This window comes from Poromitra crassiceps (genome assembly GCF_964638095.1).
Source record: "Poromitra crassiceps genome assembly, chromosome: 9".
NCBI classification, from domain to species: Eukaryota; Metazoa; Chordata; class Actinopteri; order Beryciformes; family Melamphaidae; genus Poromitra; species Poromitra crassiceps.
In genome coordinates, this window is record NC_139630.1 from 22225359 (window position 1) to 22249610 (window position 24252).

A 24252-nucleotide genomic window follows, 5' to 3' on the forward strand; every position below is an offset into this window, starting at 1 on the left:
TCATGGGGAGATACCAATAAGAAACACAATCTCTAGAGAAAAGAAGTGAAAAGAAAAGCAAATAAACATGGAAATCTACACTAAATAATTTGAATTAGGAGCTCACAATCTATGTTTGATTCTTTAGACGCTGAAAGATGATAACGCTGACTCCAGCACTGCCTCCTTCATGGACCTGATCAGAACTCCAAAAATGAGAAAACACACTTTGATCCTCAGCTTTAACTGGTGAGTATAGCCGATACTTTTCATTTGGAAAATATAGCGCAGGGTTGCCTATCATGTCATACGACATGTAAATTGTTTTATTAATTTGTCGACAGGGACTTACATAAAGACACTGCGGAGCGCGTCATCATTCAGAAACCACGCCCAAAATGGGGGGAAACAAAAATTCCCCCCCCCAATCCTGGTGTTCTCCTGTGCATGGTCGCGTGTTGCACACAAAGATCATACAGAAGATGAACACTCCAACTTACTTCCTTGACAGCTAGATCCACATTTTTCTTCTCGCCAATTCTCAACGGCTTCCTTGTTTTACAAAAAAACTTTAATTGGTGATTTTTTACATTTGTTGTCTGTGCAGCCCACCACACAACAGCTTTTAGCTATGTTTAATTCAAGGAAAAATGACGCTGTTGTATGGAAATGAATGGATAGCTTTCCCCCGTGATGGGCGTGGCCTATTTCATGCAGTGTCTCTATTGCCTACTATTCTTCAAACAAGTGACAAGTTAGCTTAGCGCTAGTTACAGCTGATCAGTAGTTACTTTTAACAGTTAGGAGCCAAAGCACACGGACTGTTATTACACCCTGAAGCGAGTAAACACGGGGAGTAAAATGCGGGTGATGTAAAACTTTTGAACGGTAGTGTAAATATATTGTGGTAATCATACAAATAACATAATTTCCTTAAATTTTTTTCAATCAATTATTTCTTCAGATGGTGGCCGTCTCATTTTGAAAAACACTGCAAATGAAAGACTCATTTGCACATTTGTCCATCTATCTCTTGACCAGCCACTACCACGAGCACTACTCTCTCTGCTCCCCACAGGTTCACCAGCGCTGTGGTGTACCAGGGTTTGATCTTGAGGCTGGGCATCCTGGGAGGAAATGTCTACGTTGACTTCCTGATCTCTGGCCTGTTGGAGTTCCCTGCTGCCTTCCTCATCCTCTTCACCATCGAGCGCTTCGGCCGGCGATATCCCTTCGCCACCGCCAACATTGTGGCCGGGGCCGCCTGTTTCATCACCGCCTTCATCCCAGAGAGTGAGTATTAACCCTCGTATTGTCCTCAAATTCACATGTCATTTTCTGGGTGGGATTCTCACAGTGTGGTATATGTAAAAGATTAGCACCAACATTGAGTTTGATACATTTGGATTTTTTGTGCAGTGTCAAATTTAAAGAAAAATCCCCCATTATAAAGCACAAAAAGGCCCAAAAAGTGCAATTTTTTGGGCTCCAGCTATTTATTTATTTATTTTACAAAAAGCATGCATTGTATTACTTTCTCAGTTTTTTTCTATAGGTAAGGCTTCCAATTTTCCAATTTTACTGGTCATTACATTACTGATGTCATTTTGATGGCATAATTTCCATGTTTGGTATAGGGATCCGATGATGATGATGTCATCAAAATGATTGGCTGTTCTTTGTAAATAAAATTGTTTTGCTCTTTGTTTGCTCTGCTGGCCAATATTTGACATATACCAGTCTATAATAATACAAACAACTCATAATTTCTGCTTATTTTACTGAAAATAAAGAGTGCAAAGATTATACCCACTCAGCAATCGCACAAAAAGGTATAATTTGATGTAAATTAGCTCTATTATCATAAATACCAATAGAAAGCATAAAAATGTGGTAATGGTTTGGAATGGAGTTGCTCACAAGGTACAACACAGAATTGGATGAAAATGTATACTTCATGGTGCTTTTATAAACAAAACAATCAAACCAGATCGGGTCAATTTGACCCAGGAGGACAACAGGAGGAGCTATTTTGAATAAAACAACCAAAATTTAATTAAATTAGTTCAAATTCATTTTATTTGTGGAGGGCATAGTATTGAAACACTCGTGTGATTTTCGGGCAATTTGATGCAAGAAAACCAGATTTCTGATGGAAAAACTTTTCATTTTTGGGTCAAATTGACCCGAGGACAATACAAGGGTTGCAACACGGCAACATTTTTGGAGATTCGCCTATTTTAAAGCAGTTTTTTTAATCCATCTTAAAACATGTTTGGAGGGGATATTTTAAGTTTAATAGTCTTCAAATTATATTAATATGACGCGAGGTTCCGTTAGCTTTGCACAGAAACAGCCAGTAGAAATACTTTTTACTTTTATACTATAGACTCAGTGGTTAGCACTGTTGCCTCACAGCAAGAAGGTCCCGGGTTCGAACCCCGGTCCGTCCCAGGTCCTTTCTGTGTGGAGTTTGCATGTTCTCCCCGTGTCCGTGTGGGTTTTCTCCAGGTGCTCCGGTTTCCTCCCACCATCAGAGAATGTATGTTAGGGTTGAGACTCCTGTCAGTGCCCCTGACCAAGGCAATGACAAAAGAACTGGACTTGGTCCCCGGGCGCTGCACTGTGGCTGCCCACTGCTCCTAGTTCTACAAAGGTTCCTAGTAGACTCTACTACTACTAGAGGATGGGTCAAATGCAGAGTTTGAATTTCCCCATGGCGATAAATAAAGGATAACTTAACTTAACTTACTCTTTAGTGCATTTCAGATCCTGTACTTTTTTACTTTTAATTGAGTAAATAAGGTGAATTAATAGCTTCTACTTTTACCAGAGTCTTTTACAAGTAGCCTACAGTACAGTAACGGTACTTCTACTTGAGTAAAGAATGTGTGTACTTTTCCCATCTCTGTAAATAAGATGCAAGCGATTCACTTTTGTTGAACTAACTGTTCCTCCCTTTTCTCTCAGGTATGCTGTGGTTGAAGACGGCGGTGGCCTGTATTGGTCGGCTGGGCATCACCATGACCTTCGAGATGGTGGTGTTTGTTAACACTGAGCTCTACCCTACCTTTGTCAGGTGAGATGGTTTTCTAGGTGCCACTCAAAGTAGTCTCTCCCCAGACTCAAATATTACGTTGAATTGCAGCTGCTCTGTGAGGGCAGGTCTAGGGGGTTTGAAATTGAATGAGTGACAGGTCGTAGCACCAATGAGAGAGTGGTTCAAAAAATGGGCTGCGCCTCCTGTGCCAGGAAACCAGGTGGGTTAGATCGTCCATCTCAGGGTGGTTGGGCCCTGATCGCAAATTCGTTACTGATTGGTGAATGGTGAATCCACCACTCACCAATCACTGGCCAAGATTACGTTTACAGTTTGATGAGAGGAGTCTCCCAGACCCAGAGAGAGATCTGCAGCATGCAGTAACGTAGTGTATCAACATAAGAACTCTCATGGGTCTGTCATTGAGACTACACTCTAAGTATTAGATTTAGTCTGTTATAAAGGGGGACACCTCGGCATTCCGAAATGTCGGCACTCCGAAATACCGGCATTCCGACAAAATTGTCGGAATGGAGATCTGTCTCGCCATTGAGAAAGAACCCTAACCCGGGGGACCGGCTGGAGCTAACCTCTCCCAGCCCCCACGTCTGAACCTAACCTCCCCCAGACCCTAACCCTAAACCTAACCTCTCCCACCCCCCACACCTAAGCCTAACCTCCCCCAGAACCTAACCCTAAACCTAACCTCTCCCACCCCTGTAATATACTATGTCGGAATGGCGGACCTAATATCTTTCGCAATGGCGAAACATTTTTTGGAGATAAAAAGGGCCGCCTCTCCGAAAGCATAGAAGTCAATGATCGGAATGCCAACACTTCGGAATGGCGAGATGACCCCGTTATAAAGCCAGTCTTTTGTACAATAGAGAGCCAAAGTGAAACGTCACTTCCTGCTTTCTCCTTGTACCAGCGCTGAAAGAAATATGAATGGCAGTGAACGGAGAATAACGTTACTTTTTTGATCCTGTTTGAATTGTCCCACGGGGTGCCAACGTTAATTTTGTCAATTTAAAACACAACTTTGCATGTAAAGAAAGTCACAGTTTGTCGTCAAACTGAAACGTAGGGGTTAGTTTCGTCTAAAAACGACATAGCTCGTGGAAGCTCATGACATGTCGCCGGTCTTCAGTTTTGCCGGTAGAGAAAGTGACGTCACTTAGGCGACAGTGTATGTAGTCTTTCTGATTTATAACTTCTAGTGCAACAGTTTGGCGACAAACCGCGACTTTCTCGACATGCAAAGTTATGTTTTTAATTGCCAAAATTAACGTTGGCACCCTATGGCACAATTCAAACGGGATCAAAAAAGTAACGTTATTCTCCGTTCACCGCCATTCATATTTTTTCAGCGCTGGTACAGTACAGGGAGAAAAGCAGGAAATGACGTTCACTTTGCCTCTCTATATTGAACTCTTCTCCTTGAACCAGGAAGTGTATGGTTAAGTCCCGCCCTCCTCCCACGCCCCATCACTTGTCACTTATTATTATGACTTGACAGTACAGAAGCTAAGCCTGTCGTCTTCTGTTATAGGAACTTTGGAGTGTCGGTGTGTTCTACTCTGTGTGATGTGGGAGGCATTGTGGCTCCCTTCCTGCTCTACAGACTGGCTGTCATCTGGCTGGAGCTGCCCCTCATCATCTTTGGTGGGTTTCACATTTCTTCTGGCTGCTTCTTGTTCCTTCAGTTGGATGTTTGAGCTTCTCTCTGCAGAATATCTGTGCAGAGTTTAACACTAGAAGGTTTTCACAATCATCTGCTGAAAATGGAAAGTCTCTCTGAGCTCAGTGGAAAGGCCATTTTCAACCAGCATTCGTGACATCACGAATACTGGAGCCAATCCCTGTCCAGTATTCTGCAGTGAAAGCCCCAACACATTCCCAACTCATCATATACTGCAGATCGGTCAGGAACCCTTCTTGTCGTCAGTTGGGAATGAGAATGTGTTGAAAGCTGTGATTGGCTAGTTAGGTTCTCGATGAGCCTGATTGGTTGCTGAGGGAGAAAGAGGGGAAGTCATCTTAAGGATTTTAATAAGATAATATAACCTAATATAACCATCAGACACAAATTATTATTCAAAGTAGTAGTATAGTTAATGTATGGTTACTGCGGTGTGTCTGGTGGAGGTCTCCGCAAACTCCACAGTCAGTTCCAATGCGGATTGGCTAATGGTCGCTACTGTATGTTATTTTGTTACCAGGGAAGTATTCCCTTCATGCAAACTGACAACCTGACAGCTGATTCTCTGCTGGACACCACACGCTTACCGCATTGACCATCAAATGCTGTGTCTCTGCAGAGAGAGCAGTCATGCCATGAACACCACAGACACCTGACACTCCACAGTATAAACACCAGACGCAAAACACCAGACACTCCGCAGTATGAACACCTGACACTCCACAGTATAAACACCAGACGCAAAACACCACACACTCCACAGTATAAACACCAGACACTCCACAGTATAAAAACCAGATGCAAAACACCAGACACTCCACAGTATAAACACCAGACGCAAAACACCAGACACTCCACAGTATAAACACCTGACACTCCACAGTATAAACACCAGATGCAAAACACCAGACACTCCGCAGTATAAACACCAGATGCAAAACACCTGACACTCCACAGTATAAACACCAGACGCAAAACACCAGACACTCCACAGTATAAACACCTGACACTCCACAGTATAAACACCTGAAACTCCACAGTATAAACACCAGACGCAAAACACCAGGCACTCCACAGTATAAACACCAGAAACTCCACAGTATAAACACCAGACGCAAACACCAGACACTCCACAGTATAAACACCAGACACTCGGCAGTATAAACACCAGACACTCGGCAGTATAAACACCAGACACTCAGCAGTATAAACACCAGACGCAAACACCAGACACTCCACAGTATAAACACCAGACACTCCACAGTATAAACACCAGACGCAAACACCAGACACTCCGCAGTATAAACACCAGACGCAAACACCAGACACTCCACAGTATAAACACCAGACGCAAACACCAGACACTCCACAGTATAAATACCAGACACTCGGCAGTATAAACACCAGACGCAAACACCAGACACTTCACAGTATAAACACCAGACACTCAGCAGTATAAACACCAGACGCAAACACCAGACACTCCACAGTATAAACACCAGACACTCAGCAGTATAAACACCAGACGCAAACACCAGACACTCCGGAGTATAAACACCAGACACTCGGCAGTATAAACACCAGACACTCAGCAGTATAAACACCAGACGCAAACACCAGACACTCCACAGTATAAACACCAGACACTCAGCAGTATAAACACCAGACGCAAACACCAGACACTCCACAGTATAAACACCAGCCACTCAGCAGTATAAACACCAGACGCAAACACCAGACACTCCACAGTATAAACACCAGACACTCAGCAGTATAAACACCAGACACAAACACCAGACACTCCGGAGTATAAACACCAGACACTCGGTAGTATAAACACCAGACACTCAGCAGTATAAACACCAGACACTCAGCAGTATAAACACCAGACACTCGGCAGTATAAACACCAGACACTCCAAAGTATAAACACCAGACACTCCAAAGTATAAACACCAGACACTCAGCAGTATAAACACCAGACACTCAGCAGTATAAACACCTGACACTCCACAGTATAAACACCAGACACTCCACAGTATAAGCACCAGACACTCTTCAGTATAAACACCAGACACTCCAAAGTATAAACACCAGACACTCCAAAGTATAAACACCAGACACTCAGCAGTATAAACACCAGACACTCAGCAGTATAAACACCTGACACTCCACAGTATAAACACCAGACACTCCACAGTATGAGCACCAGACACTCTGCAGTATAAACACCAGACACTCTGCAGTATAAACACCTGACACTCCACAGTATAAACACCAGACACTAAGCAGTATAAACACCTAACACTCCACAGTATAAACACCTGACACTCCACAGTATAAACACCTGACACACCGCAGTATAAACACCAGACACTCAGCAGTATAAACACCAGACACTCCGCAGTATAAACACCAGACACTCCACAGTATAAACACCTGACACTCCACAGTATAAACACCTGACACTCCACAGTATAAACACCAGACACTCCACAGTATAAACACCAGACACTCCACAGTATAAACACCAGACGCAAAACACCAGACACTCCACAGTATAAACACCAGACGCAAAACACCAGACACTCCACAGTATAAACACCAGATGCAAAACACCAGACACTCCGCAGTATAAACACCAGACGCAAAACACCTGACACTCCACAGTATAAACACCAGACGCAAAACACCAGACACTCCACAGTATAAACACCTGACACTCCACAGTATAAACACCAGACGCAAAACACCAGGCACTCCGCAGTATAAACACCAGAAACTCCACAGTATAAACACCAGACGCAAACACCAGACACTCCACAGTATAAACACCAGACACTCGGCAGTATAAACACCAGACACTCAGCAGTATAAACACCAGACACTCAGCAGTATAAACACCAGACGCAAACACCAGACACTCCACAGTATAAACACCAGACACTCGGCAGTATAAACACCAGACGCAAACACCAGACACTCCACAGTATAAACACCAGACACTCCGCAGTATAAACACCAGACGCAAACACCAGACACTCCGCAGTATAAACACCAGACACTCGGCAGTATAAACACCAGACGCAAACACCAGACACTCCACAGTATAAACACCAGACACTCGGCAGTATAAACACCAGACACTCCACAGTATAAACACCAGACACTCAGCAGTATAAACACCAGACACTCCACAGTATAAACACCAGACACTCCACAGTATAAACACCAGACACTCGGCAGTATAAACACCAGACACTCAGCAGTATAAACACCAGACACTCGGCAGTATAAACACCAGACACTCAGCAGTATAAACACCAGACACTCAGCAGTATAAACACCTGACACTCCACAGTATAAACACCTGACACTCCACAGTATAAACACCTGACACACCACAGTATAAACACCAGACACTCTGCAGTATAAACACCAGACACTCTGCAGTATAAACACCAGACACTCCACAGTATAAATACCTGACACACCACAGTATAAACACCAGACACTCCGCAGTATAAACACCAGACACTCTGCAGTATAAACACCAGACACTCCACAGTATAAATACCTGACACTCCACAGTATAAACACCAAACACTCCACAGTATAACCACCAGACACTCTGCAGTATAAACACCAGACACTCTGCAGTATAAACACCAGCCACTCTGCAGTATAAACACCAGACACTCTGCAGTATAAACACCAGGCACTCAGCAGTATAAACACCAGACATTCTGCAGTATAAACACCAGACACTCAGCAGTATAAACACCAGACACTCTGCAGTATAAACACCAGACACTCTGCAGTATAAACACCAGACACTCAGCAGTATAAACACCTGCCACTCCACAGTATAAACACCTGACACTCCACAGTATAAACACCAGACACTCTGCAGTATAAACACTAGACACTCAGCAGTATAAACACCAGACACTCCACAGTGTAAGCACCAGACACTCTGCAGTATAAACACCAGACACTCTGCAGTATAAACACAAGACACTCTGCAGTATAAACACCAGACACTCAGCAGTATAAACACCTGACACTCCACAGTATAAACACCTGACACTCCACAGTATAAACACCAGACACTCTGCAGTATAAACACCAGACACTCCACAGTATAAACACCTGACACTCCACAGTATAAACACCAGACACTCTGCAGTATAAACACCAGACACTCCGCAGTATAAACACCAGACACTCAGCAGTATAAACACCTGACACTCCACAGTATAAACACCAGACACTCTGCAGTATAAACACCAGACACTCCGCAGTATAAACACCAGACACTCTGCAGTATAAACACCAGACACTCCACAGTATAAACACCTGACACTCCACAGTATAAACACCTGACACTCCACAGTATAAACACCAGACACTCTGCAGTATAAACACCAGACACTCTGCAGTATAAACACCAGACACTCCGCAGTATAAACACCAGACACTCCGCAGTATAAACACCAGACACTCACCAGACACTCTGCAGTATAAACACCAGACACTCTGCAGTATAAACACCAGACACTCCACAGTATAAACACTTGGCAGTATAAACACCAGACACTCTGCAGTATAAACACCATGCAGTATAAACACCAGACACTCTGCAGTATAAACACCAGACACTCCACAGTATAAACACCTGACACTCCACAGTATAAACACCAGACACTCCACAGTAGAAATACCTGACACTCCACAGTATAAACACCTGACACTCCACAGTATAAACACCTGACACTCCACAGTATAAACACCAGACACTCTGCAGTATAAACACCAGACACTCCACAGTATAAACACCTGACACTCCACAGTATAAACACCAGACACTCTGCAGTATAAACACCAGACACTCCGCAGTATAAACACCAGACACTCTGCAGTATAAACACCAGACACTCCACAGTATAAACACCTGACACTCCACAGTATAAACACCTGACACTCCACAGTATAAACACCAGACACTCTGCAGTATAAACACAAGACACTCTGCAGTATAAACACCAGACACTCAGCAGTATAAACACCTGACACTCCACAGTATAAACACCAGACACTCTGCAGTATAAACACCAGACACTCCGCAGTATAAACACCAGACACTCTGCAGTATAAACACCAGACACTCCACAGTATAAACACCTGACACTCCACAGTATAAACACCTGACACTCCACAGTATAAACACCAGACACTCTGCAGTATAAACACCAGACACTCCGCAGTATAAACACCAGACACTCCGCAGTATAAACACCAGACACTCACCAGACACTCTGCAGTATAAACACCAGACACTCTGCAGTATAAACACCAGACACTCCACAGTATAAACACTCGGCAGTATAAACACCAGACACTCTGCAGTATAAACACCATGCAGTATAAACACCAGACACTCTGCAGTATAAACACCAGACACTCCACAGTATAAACACCTGACACTCCACAGTATAAACACCTGACACTCCACAGTATAAACACCAGACACTCAGCAGTATAAACACCAGACACTCCACAGTATAAACACCTGACACTCAGCAGTATAAACACCAGACATTCTGCAGTATAAACACCTGACACTCCACAGTATAAACACCACTCAGCAGTATAAACACCAGACACTGCAGTATAAACACCAGACACTCTGCAGTATAAACACCAGACACTCAGCAGTATAAACACCAGACACTCCACAGTATAAACACTCAGCAGTATAAACACCAGACACTCAGCAGTATAAACACCTGACAATCCACAGTATAAACACCAGACACTCTGAAGTATAAACACCAGACACTCAGCAGTATAAACACCAGACACTCCACAGTATAAACACTCCACAGTATAAACACCTGACACTCCACAGTATAAACACCTGACACTCCACAGTATAAACACCAGACACTCTGCAGTATAAACACCAGACACTCCGCAGTATAAACACCAGACACTCCACAGTATAAACACCAGACACTCCGCAGTATAAACACCAGACACTCTGCAGTATAAACACCAGACACTCAGCAGTATAAACACCTGACACTCCACAGTATAAACACCTGACACTCCACAGTATAAACACCAGACACTCTGCAGTATAAACACCAGACACTCCACAGTATAAACACCTGACACTCCACAGTATAAACACCAGACACTCTGCAGTATAAACACCAGACACTCCGCAGTATAAACACCAGACACTCTGCAGTATAAACACCAGACACTCCACAGTATAAACACCTGCCACTCCACAGTATAAACACCTGACACTCCACAGTATAAACACCAGACACTCTGCAGTATAAACACCAGACACTCCGCAGTATAAACACCAGACACTCCACAGTATAAACACCAGACACTCTGCAGTATAAACACCAGACACTCTGCAGTATAAACACCAGACACTCCACAGTATAAACACTCGGCAGTATAAACACCAGACACTCTGCAGTATAAACACCAGACACTCTGCAGTATAAACACCAGACACTCTGCAGTATAAACACCAGCCACTCCACAGTATAAACACCTGACACTCCACAGTATAAACACCTGACATTCCACAGTATAAACACCAGACACTCAGCAGTATAAACACCAGACACTCCACAGTATAAACACCTGACACTCAGCAGTATAAACACCAGACATTCTGCAGTATAAACACCTGACACTCCACAGTATAAACACCTGACACTCCACAGTATACACACCTGACACTCCACAGTATAAACACCACTCAGCAGTATAAACACCAGACACTGCAGTATAAACACCAGACACTCTGCAGTATAAACACCAGACACTCCACAGTATAAACACTCAGCAGTATAAACACCAGACACTCAGCAGTATAAACACCTGACACTCCACAGTATAAACACCAGACACTCTGAAGTATAAACACCAGACACTCTGAAGTATAAACACCAGACACTCAGCAGTATAAACACCAGACACTCCACAGTATAAACACTCCACAGTATAAACACCTGACACTGCACAGTATAAACACCTGACACTCCACAGTATAAACACCAGACACTCTGCAGTATAAACACCAGACACTCCGCAGTATAAACACCAGACACTCCACAGTATAAACACCAGACACTCCGCAGTATAAACACCAGCCACTCTGCAGTATAAACACCAGACACTCAGCAGTATAAACACCTGACACTCCACAGTATAAACACCTGACACTCCACAGTATAAACACCAGACACTCTGCAGTATAAACACCAGACACTCCACAGTATAAACACCAGACACTCTGCAGTATAAACACCAGACACTCAGCAGTATAAACACCTGACACTCCACAGTATAAACACCTGACACTCCACAGTATAAACACCAGACACTCTGCAGTATAAACACCAGACACTCCACAGTATAAACACCTGACACTCCACAGTATAAACACCAGACACTCTGCAGTATAAACACCAGACACTCCGCAGTATAAACACCAGACACTCTGCAGTATAAACACCAGACACTCCACAGTATAAACACCTGACACTCCACAGTATAAACACCTGAGTATAAACACCAGACACTCCACAGTATAAACACCAGACACTCTGCAGTATAAACACCAGACACTCAGCAGTATAAACACCTGACACTCCACAGTATAAACACCTGACACTCCACAGTATAAACACCAGACACTCTGCAGTATAAACACCAGACACTCTGCAGTATAAACACCAGACACTCCACAGTATAAACACTCGGCAGTATAAACACCAGACACTCTGCAGTATAAACACCAGACACTCTGCAGTATAAACACCAGACACTCTGCAGTATAAACACCAGACACTCTGCAGTATAAACACCAGACACTCCACAGTATAAACACCTGACACTCCACAGTATAAACACCTGACACTCCACAGTATAAACACCAGACACTCAGCAGTATAAACACCAGACACTCCACAGTATAAACACCTGACACTCAGCAGTATAAACACCAGACACTCTGCAGTATAAACACCTGACACACCACAGTATAAACACCTGACACTCCACAGTATAAACACCTGACACTCCACAGTATAAACACCACTCAGCAGTATAAACACCAGACACTGCAGTATAAACACCAGACACTCTGCAGTATAAACACCAGACACTCCACAGTATAAACACTCAGCAGTATAAACACCAGACACTCAGCAGTATAAACACCTGACACTCCACAGTATAAACACCAGACACTCTGAAGTATAAACACCAGACACTCAGCAGTATAAACACCAGACACTCCACAGTATAAACACTCCACAGTATAAACACCTGACACTCCACAGTATAAACACCTGACACTCCACAGTATAAACACCAGACACTCCGCAGTATAAACACCAGACACTCCGCAGTATAAACACCAGACACTCTGCAGTATAAACACCAGACACTCTGCAGTATAAACACCAGACACTCTGCAGTATAAACACCAGACACTCCACAGTATAAACACCAGACACTCCACAGTATAAACACTCTGCAGTATAAACACCAGACACTCTGCAGTATAAACACCAGACACTCTGCAGTATAAACACCAGACACTCTGCAGTATAAACACCAGACACTCCACAGTATAAACACCTGACACTCCACAGTATAAACACCTGACACTCCACAGTATAAACACCAGACACTCAGCAGTATAAACACCAGACACTCCACAGTATAAACACCTGACAGTCAGCAGTATAAACACCTGACACTCCACAGTATAAACACCAGACACTCTGCAGTATAAACACCAGACACTCCACAGTATAAACACCTGACACTCCACAGTATAAACACCAGACACTCTGCAGTATAAACACCAGACACTCCGCAGTATAAACACCAGACACTCTGCAGTATAAACACCAGACACTCTGCAGTATAAACACCAGACACTCCACAGTATAAACACTCGGCAGTATAAACACCAGACACTCTGCAGTATAAACACCAGACACTCTGCAGTATAAACACCAGACACTCTGCAGTATAAACACCAGCCACTCCACAGTATAAACACCTGACACTCCACAGTATAAACACCTGACATTCCACAGTATAAACACCAGACACTCTGCAGTATAAACACCAGACACTCAGCAGTATAAACACCTGACACTCCACAGTATAAACACCTGACACTCCACAGTATAAACACCAGACACTCTGCAGTATAAACACCAGACACTCCACAGTATAAACACCTGACACTCCACAGTATAAACACCAGACACTCTGCAGTATAAACACCAGACACTCCGCAGTATAAACACCAGACACTCTGCAGTATAAACACCAGACACTCCACAGTATAAACACCTGACACTCCACAGTATAAACACCTGAGTATAAACACCAGACACTCCACAGTATAAACACCAGACACTCTGCAGTATAAACACCAGACACTCAGCAGTATAAACACCTGACACTCCACAGTATAAACACCTGACACTCCACAGTATAAACACCAGACACTCTGCAGTATAAACACCAGACACTCCGCAGTATAAACACCAGACACTCTGCAGTATAAACACCAGACACTCCACAGTATAAACACCTGACACTCCACAGTATAAACACCTGAGTATAAACACCAGACACTCCACAGTATAAACACCAGACACTCTGCAGTATAAACACCAGACACTCAGCAGTATAAACACCTGACACTCCACAGTATAAACACCTGACACTCCACAGTATAAACACCAGACACTCTGCAGTATAAACACCAGACACTCCGCAGTATAAACACCAGACACTCCACAGTATAAACACCAGACACTCCGCAGTATAAACACCAGACACTCTGCAGTATAAACACCAGACACTCAGCAGTATAAACACCTGACACTCCACAGTATAAACACCTGACACTCCACAGTATAAACACCAGACACTCTGCAGTATAAACACCAGACACTCCACAGTATAAACACCTGACACTCCACAGTATAAACACCAGACACTCTGCAGTATAAACACCAGACACTCCGCAGTATAAACACCAGACACTCTGCAGTATAAACACCAGACACTCCACAGTATAAACACCTGCCACTCCACAGTATAAACACCTGACACTCCACAGTATAAACACCAGACACTCTGCAGTATAAACACCAGACACTCCGCAGTATAAACACCAGACACTCCACAGTATAAACACCAGACACTCCACAGTATAAACACCTGCCACTCCACAGTATAAACACCTGACACTCCACAGTATAAACACCAGACACTCTGCAGTATAAACACCAGACACTCCGCAGTATAAACACCAGACACTCCACAGTATAAACACCAGACACTCTGCAGTATAAACACCAGACACTCTGCAGTATAAACACCAGACACTCCACAGTATAAACACTCGGCAGTATAAACACCAGACACTCTGCAGTATAAACACCAGACACTCTGCAGTATAAACACCAGACACTCTGCAGTATAAACACCAGCCACTCCACAGTATAAACACCTGACACTCCACAGTATAAACACCTGACATTCCACAGTATAAACACCAGACACTCAGCAGTATAAACACCAGACACTCCACAGTATAAACACCTGACACACAGCAGTATAAACACCAGACATTCTGCAGTATAAACACCTGACACTCCACAGTATAAACACCTGACACTCCACAGTATACACACCTGACACTCCACAGTATAAACACCACTCAGCAGTATAAACACCAGACACTGCAGTATAAACACCAGACACTCTGCAGTATAAACACCAGACACTCCACAGTATAAACACTCAGCAGTATAAACACCAGACACTCAGCAGTATAAACACCTGACACTCCACAGTATAAACACCAGACACTCTGAAGTATAAACACCAGACACTCTGAAGTATAAACACCAGACACTCAGCAGTATAAACACCAGACACTCCACAGTATAAACACTCCACAGTATAAACACCTGACACTGCACAGTATAAACACCTGACACTCCACAGTATAAACACCAGACACTCTGCAGTATAAACACCAGACACTCCGCAGTATAAACACCAGACACTCCACAGTATAAACACCAGACACTCCGCAGTATAAACACCAGACACTCTGCAGTATAAACACCAGACACTCAGCAGTATAAACACCTGACACTCCACAGTATAAACACCTGACACTCCACAGTATAAACACCAGACACTCTGCAGTATAAACACCAGACACTCCACAGTATAAACACCAGACACTCTGCAGTATAAACACCAGACACTCAGCAGTATAAACACCTGACACTCCACAGTATAAACACCTGACACTCCACAGTATAAACACCAGACACTCTGCAGTATAAACACCAGACACTCCACAGTATAAACACCTGACACTCCATAGTATAAACACCAGACACTCTGCAGTATAAACACCAGACACTCCGCAGTATAAACACCAGACACTCTGCAGTATAAACACCAGACACTCCACAGTATAAACACCTGACACTCCACAGTATAAACACCTGACACTCCACAGTATAAACACCAGACACTCTGCAGTATAAACACCAGACACTCTGCAGTATAAACACCAGACATTCCGCAGTATAAACACCAGACACTCCACAGTATAAACACCAGACACTCCACAGTATAAACACCAGACACTCTGCAGTATAAACACCAGACACTCTGCAGTATAAACACCAGACACTCCACAGTATAAACACTCGGCAGTATAAACACCAGACACTCTGCAGTATAAACACCAGACACTCTGCAGTATAAACACCAGACACTCCACAGTATAAACACCTGACACTCCACAGTATAAACACCTGACACTCCACAGTATAAACACCAGACACTCAGCAGTATAAACACCAGACACTCCACAGTATAAACACCTGACACTCAGCAGTATAAACACCAGACACTCTGCAGTATAAACACCTGACACACCACAGTATAAACACCTGACACTCCACAGTATAAACACCTGACACTCCACAGTATAAACACCACTCAGCAGTATAAACACCAGACACTGCAGTATAAACACCAGACACTCTGCAGTATAAACACCAGACACTCCACAGTATAAACACTCAGCAGTATAAACACCAGCCACTCAGCAGTATAAACACCTGACACTCCACAGTATAAACACCAGACACTCTGAAGTATAAACACCAGACACTCAGCAGTATACACACCAGACACTCCACAGTATAAACACTCCACAGTATAAACACCTGACACTCCACAGTATAAACACCTGACACTCCACAGTATAAACACCAGACACTCCGCAGTATAAACACCAGACACTCCGCAGTATAAACACCAGACACTCTGCAGTATAAACACCAGACACTCTGCAGTATAAACACCAGACACTCTGCAGTATAAACACCAGACACTCCACAGTATAAACACCAGACACTCCACAGTATAAACACTCTGCAGTATAAACACCAGACACTCTGCAGTATAAACACCAGACACTCTGCAGTATAAACACCAGAAACTCTGCAGTATAAACACCAGACACTCCACAGTATAAACACCTGACACTCCACAGTATAAACACCTGACACTCCACAGTATAAACACCAGACACTCAGCAGTATAAACACCAGACACTCCACAGTATAAACACCTGACAGTCAGCAGTATAAACACCTGACACTCCACAGTATAAACACCATCAAGTATTGATAATTGATGGTGGTAATCTGTTGGGCTGTTCGAACAGGTTGTCTGGCGTTCCTGGCTGGTGGTTTGGTGCTGCTGCTACCTGAGACCAGAGGCGTGCCGCTGCCCGACACCATCAATGACATCGAGTTCCCAGAAAGGTGAGCATGACAGAGCTTCACAACTCCATACAACCACCATACCATGTAGTAAATAAATAAGCTACATGACATATGATTAGGTCTGACTGTGCAGCATTATGTTCATTTCTGAGCCACAAATCTTTCTAGCGATGGCATTGGCCCGCAATATCTCAGGAGATTTGGCTCAAACATCCACTTGGACTCAAGGACGAATGAAGGTCAAGGTCACTGTGACCTCGCAAAATATGTTTTTGGCCATAACTCAAGAATTCATAGGGTAATGATGACATTTCACACATTTTATATCCAGAAGGTCAAAGGTCAACTTCACTGTGACGTAATGAGATCACAAATTCTTTAACTTGACCTAATAATAATCATCACGTTAATTATATGAATTTGGACCTTAAGATACTTGTATGAGTCCACGCTCTTCACTTCCTCTCCCTGGATGACAGCCAGGACAGGGGGCGCGGCCTCCTGTTCCTCTGGTAGTCCACCACAAGCTCATTGGTTTAGCTGATATTGAGCTTCAGGTGATTGGTCGTTGCACCATGTGACAAAGTTCTTTATGAATCCTCTGTCTCCTCCGTGAAAATAGTCTCTGAGTGAAGAGAGCATGTTTCTCACTGGAAACTATTCACTACTATCATACATGTCAACATAGTGATAACTTCCATTTTGAAAAAAAACTCCTCTGGGGGGAGGTTAGGTTTAGGCGTGGGGGGTGGGAGAGGTTAGGTTTAGGGTTAGGGTCTGGGGGAGGTTAGGTTTAGGCATGGGGGTGGGAGAGGTTAGGGTTAGGGTCTGGAGGAGGTTAGGTTTAGGCATGGGGGGTGGGAGAGGTTAGGTTTAGGGTTAGGGTCTGGGAGAGGTTAGCTCCTCCAGACCCTAATGGGGGAGCAGTTGACTAATGGGGGAGCAGTTAGGCTAATCGGGGAGCAGTTGCCATAAGCGTCAAAGATTACTTCCATGGGTTTACATTGAGTTTAGTCGGAAAGCCCAAGTCGTTTCATGGGTCGCTCAAGGGTACCATGTTAGTAACAAGCAACGCACAAGGGACGGGACAAAGCGTCAATATGCTACGCGCTCGGAGTGAGAACGGGTTGGTCAGTCATTCAATTGTTCCCCCTTCAAAACAGCAGTGAGGGCTGTGAAGTGGCACAGACTCATTTATGTAGTATGCGGAGCGCAGCAATTCAACGTAATATTTGAGTCTGGGAAGAGACTAGGATGTACTGTAGACTGCATCTTGACTTGTTGGTGGAGGCATTACAACCGCTAGGCTAAGGCTGCACGATATATCGTTTACACATCGTCATCGCAATGTGCGCATGCGCGATAGTCACATCGCAGGACATGCGATGTCAAAAGCAAATTAACTCGTCATGTTGCTTGATAAACTCTCACTTTAGGGGTAGCCTACTGAGTGAAATGAGGTTCTCTCAAAGGAGAGAGACGCCCCGCTACTGTACTCACTCATTTAGTGCTTAGCTTCAACACAACAAACATGCACAGAGAGCTCAATTGAATTGTTTTTGCTTATGTTGGGTTGCTGACAGTAGCCCGTCTGTAAACGATGTGATTGCGGAGGCGGACTTGTCCACAGCTTGCAGCGCACTAGCATAGAGCAGGCTGGCTGCTGTAACTCAACATGTCCGTGGAGTGGAGATATTTACTCTTGAAACACCAAAAAGCAAGACTGCAACTTATGACACGAAGGCTAAAGTGATTACTGAGAAGTTGTCCGTGTTATCACTGCGGCTGTCTCCCCCCTTCAGTCTCTGATGTTGCATCACATGATAGCAGTAACGTTACGGTAGAGTTAATCATACATAGCGACTCATTTACACAAAACATGTCGGTGAAAATAAAAAGACAATAGACATAGCTGGGCAATTAAATGTATATTTATTACTTTTCACGAATGAATTGTTTGTCACCGGTCGGCTGCATGTGAATCCTCGTCTCTCTGTACTGCCCTGCGTGCGCTCAAAAACCAGAACTCCCCAAATGCGGAGCGTACCACTTGGTAGTTTCTGGAGTGGGGTCAGACCAAGTGTGTGAAGTAACCATGTGTGAAGTGGCAGCGGTGTTTCATTGTTGATTTATTGAAATGTTAGAAGAACGAAAGAAGTTGAAAGCAGTGATTATAATCAATTAAATCTAATGTTTTTCTGCAAATAGCATCATTGGGAGGTAGATTCTGGCACTCAATATTAGGGGTGGGCAATATATCAAATTTATATCCATATTGTGATTTGAGACTATATGGTCTTAGATGTTGGATGGTAATATGGTGATACAGCATACATGTTGTCTTTCCCTGGTTTTAAAGGCTGCATTACACTAAGTGAAGTATAGGCTAGTGACATTTTAAAGTAGAATGTCATAACTCACTCACTTTTTCATGTATGTAAGTCATGGAAATCCATTGGTCAAAATGTGTATGCACCCTGATAGATGACGCTCTGAGGCCTACCGGTCACAGCCCAGTGGTTGAGAAACATTAAAATACCTAATTTCCCCTCCAAAATCAGATGGACTCCTCTACAAAATCATCCCAATCATTCTAGAAATATTATTTTCTTTCAAATAGAGCTATTCTGGTAATCTGGTGAAAATCTGTATTTTTTCATATCGCAATATATATCGCATGGGCGGGGAATATCGCAATGTCCGTTTTTTCCAATATCGTGCAGCCCTACGCTAGGCAGTTGTTTCTAGTTTATACATGATCTTTTTTATATTTGTGCTCAGGGCCAAGGAGAAGATTGCATTGAAGAACCAACAACTGGCCAACCTGCTGCCTAAAAGCAACGTAACAACCAACAAAGATCCAGCTGCTGTTTGATGTCCTCATGTGCCCTTTGGGAAAACTGTGACCAAAGTATTTATTTATTTTGTTTCAGGAATGTTGCATATTTGTTATTTTAAAAACACTAATGATTATGTTGTTGAGATAGTATGGGAAATAGGCTTCTCCCTTTATTTTTGTTTTCAACTGCTGTATGTGCCCTGACTGTATGTGCCATGTGCCCTGACTGTCTCTGCCTACTGTATGTGCCCTGACTGTGTCTGCCTACTGTATGTGCCCTGACTGTGTCTGCCTACTGTATGTGCTCTGACTGTGTCTGCCTACTGTATGTGCTCTGACTGTCTCTGCCTACTGTATGTGCTCTGACTGTCTCTGCCTACTGTATGTGCTCTGACTGTCTCTGCCTACTGTATGTGCTCTGACTGTCTCTGCCTACTGTATGTGCTCTGACTGTGTCTGCCTACTGTATGTGCTCTGACTGTGTCTGCCTACTGTATGTGCTCTGACTGTGTCTGCCTACTGTATGTGCTCTGACTGTCTCTGCCTACTGTATGTGCTCTGACTGTCTCTGCCTACTGTATGTGCTCTGACTGTCTCTGCCTACTGTATGTGCTCTGACTGTGTCTGCCTACTGTATGTGCTCTGACTGTGTCTGCCTACTGTATGTGCTCTGACTGTGTCTGCCTACTGTATGTGCTCTGACTGTGTCTGCCTACTGTATGTGCCTGACTGTGTCTGCCTATGTCTGGCTATGGCTCTTATCACCTACTAAATGGTGTTTTAGACATTTTACTCGAATACTGTATTTAAGTAAAGTTTTGAGGTACTTGTACTTTACTTGAGTATTACCATTTTATCCTACTTTATACTTCTGCTCCACTACATTTCAGAGGGCAATATTGTACTTTTTACGACCTTTATTTGATAAAGTAAGTTACTAGTAGGTAGTAGCTTTATTAATACAAAATATAATCAACTAATAATAAATTGTGACGTATTATTATAGATGACTGTAAGCTAACGAGCAGTAAAGTCGTGGAAATCAGCCCCGCCTTTGCAGCTGTAACACTAAAGTGATGCTTACACATTAATGCATCAATAATTTATTATTAATTATCAATGATCATAATAGACACTGTATTATTCTGAAATGGGCCATTCTGCATAATGAGTACTTGTATTGCTAAGTACATTTTGATGCTAATACTTAGCATTTTGAATGAATGCAGGACTTTTACTTGTAACAGAGTACTTTTATACTGTGGTATTTCTACATTTACTTAAGTAAAATATCTTAGTTTCTTCTTCCACCACTGATTATTAAAGAGGTTTCTTCTAACACAGCTTGCAATCACTTTGTTTTAATATGTTTTACATCTGATAGGATTTGCCTTTAACTGACCAGGTTTGCTGTTTGAAAAGCTCCCCCTGAGAGAGAGACAGAGAGAGAAAGAGAGAGAGAGAGAGAAAAAATATCCAAAAGGACTCAGGAATATGGTGAGTGAGAGACTAAAGTGGGGAGTGTCAGATAATGGCAGCGACTTGGTGAGGAGCAGAGCTTTTTATATCAAAAATGCTACCCAATAAACACAACTTAGCAAAAGGGAAAAAATGTCTTGTGAAAAAGGTACAGGATGGACAACCCCATCTTTGTCACAAGGCACAGTGAAATTTGTCTTCCACATTTTTCCCATCCTGGCTCGTCCTCCATGGTCAGGCCGGCTGACTGCATGGTCAGGCCAGCTGACTGCATGGGCAGCTGCAGTGAAGTGCCTGGTGACTAATTTCTTCCAACTGCTGCTGGTCAGATGACCATCTTCTGGATCTTTTTAGTGGGGGTCCATATGGAGGGGAGCCAAGACGAGAATTGAACCCAGGACCAGAAGGTGCTGTGAGATGAGAGCGCTACCACTTCACCACTGTGCTGCCAAAGGTGTTGGTTTATAAGAAAGGGTTAATGCACGACAAGGTGTCCATTATCAGAAATGATTGGACGACGTGGAGGCGTGAACCATCCGAGGCGAAGCCGAGGTATTAGCTAGACATAATTCTCTGTAAAGCCCTCTGAGTCATGCTTGTGAATTAGGGCATGTCTATAACACGTTATAAGCATGCTTATAATGCAGAGGTTTGTAGTAGGCAGGCCTCCCCAGGCAGGCTCCAAGCACTTGCATTGGTTATCAGAAGGAGATCTCATAGAATAGCCTAAATCTGCATGATTTGGTTATATATTAAAGAGATTGTTCAGAGATACAGTAGTTTGGGGAAATTTGAGTTTTTCCCTCTTTCCCAGAGTCAGAAACAAATAAATGCCTTCAGACAGACCTTTTTGATGTCTTTGGTGTAGTCTGAAGTATGTCAAATAGTAATATCAGGCAATCTTGCCTCAATTGTTGAGTGTCTATGCTCTACTATGGGATCAAATAACAATCATGATCCCATAGGCATTCAGGAATTGAGCGAGGGGGGGCGCCTTTTTTTAGACATGGGCTTCATAGAAAGTGTTAGGGGGAAAAAATATAAAAATGAAGAAAACAATCAAATAAGCGTGAATTTGCAATAGCTGCAACCAGATATGCGAATTTCCGATCTTTGTGGAAGAACCAAAAGAGTGACTTTGATAGCTGCTGGCCCTGGCCGCAGCTAAAAAGTCAAGCAGGGGATCTTTGTTTCAGCCAAATTTGGCACAAAATGTTGATATGTGCCTAATTTTATATTTTGCATATTTGTGTAATATGTCAACATTACATGTCCATAACGAAAGGAAAACAACCTAATCTAAAAGGAAAATTGTGGAAGAAAAAGTAATTTAAATTTTTTGCTGCGGGGCCAGTGATAATATATAAGGGGACAGTAAAACTGATCTACTGGCCAAGTGGCCCAGTGGAGAATTTGTATGTTGAACGACGGGGTGGCTGATTTGGCGTTTGCCATTGACGTAACTGCCCTCATAATTGAAATGAATTCAAAATTGCAAGGAAAGGGTCTGTTTTACATGAGATGCAGGTCAAGAGGCCTTCAAGAAGCTACTGCTTCTCGCTCGAGAGGTGGAGAGCAACACACACACACTTTCCGACACTTGGTACCAGCAGTCATTTATGACATTATGTCACAATGTCTATGACATCATCAGTGTCTGTCACAAATCACATGCAGAGCCATTGTGACATCATCAGTGACCTCATACATTTTCTATACTTACGCACAGAGGCATTGTCTCACTGGTGACCAATGACACACAATTGCTCGATGGACATCAATGATGACATCATCAGCAAGACATCACAATTGCTTGAGTGACATCATTGGTGACATGACAATTGCTGTGTGAACGTATACTGCATTCCCGACAACTCTGAGGAATTTGCCAGTTGAAAAGTCCCACCTCCGACCCTTAAAAGCGTTGTGCACAACATTGTTGTGTGTTGTGTGATGATTTGCGAGCAACCTCTGACCTATGACCGCCCCTCTGAGAGTTAAAATAGCGTCACCGGAGCACTCATGAATCACGGAGGTGAGAAATGGTGATAACCAGAGGATTTCTTCCAAACAGAGGATAACCCATACGACTAGAAATACTCAGAGCAAAGGCATGCATGTAAGTTCCCTGATGAGTAACAGCATGTTAATCCTTTGTATACCTCTAAAGCTTAATCTAGGACCTCTATCCCCTCCTCCCCGAGCATCGGGTGGGCAGACTACCGATTTAGGTGGCCTGATGGCACTTTTTTCCCTCCAGGGTGAAATAATTTACTAACCTATAGTAAATTACCCAGTACATATTTTGTGAATGAACTGAGGCC

The 24252-nt window shown here is 43.3% G+C and overlaps 1 protein-coding gene across 1 annotated transcript in view; it reads left to right on the plus strand.

The window, feature by feature from the left end:
• Positions 1-20485, plus strand: part of slc22a2 (solute carrier family 22 member 2) — a gene marked incomplete at both ends in the record, with an annotated part of 31760 nt that extends 11275 nt beyond the window's left edge. Inside the window, 6 exons of the mRNA XM_083643421.1 lie at positions 128-228; positions 1058-1272; positions 2950-3058; positions 4572-4684; positions 17550-17649; positions 20392-20485. Coding sequence (XP_083499547.1) covers positions 128-228; positions 1058-1272; positions 2950-3058; positions 4572-4684; positions 17550-17649; positions 20392-20485 — 732 coding nt within the window. The remainder of the gene's footprint in view (positions 1-127; positions 229-1057; positions 1273-2949; positions 3059-4571; positions 4685-17549; positions 17650-20391) is intronic.
• Positions 20486-24252: the final 3767 nt, after the last annotated feature.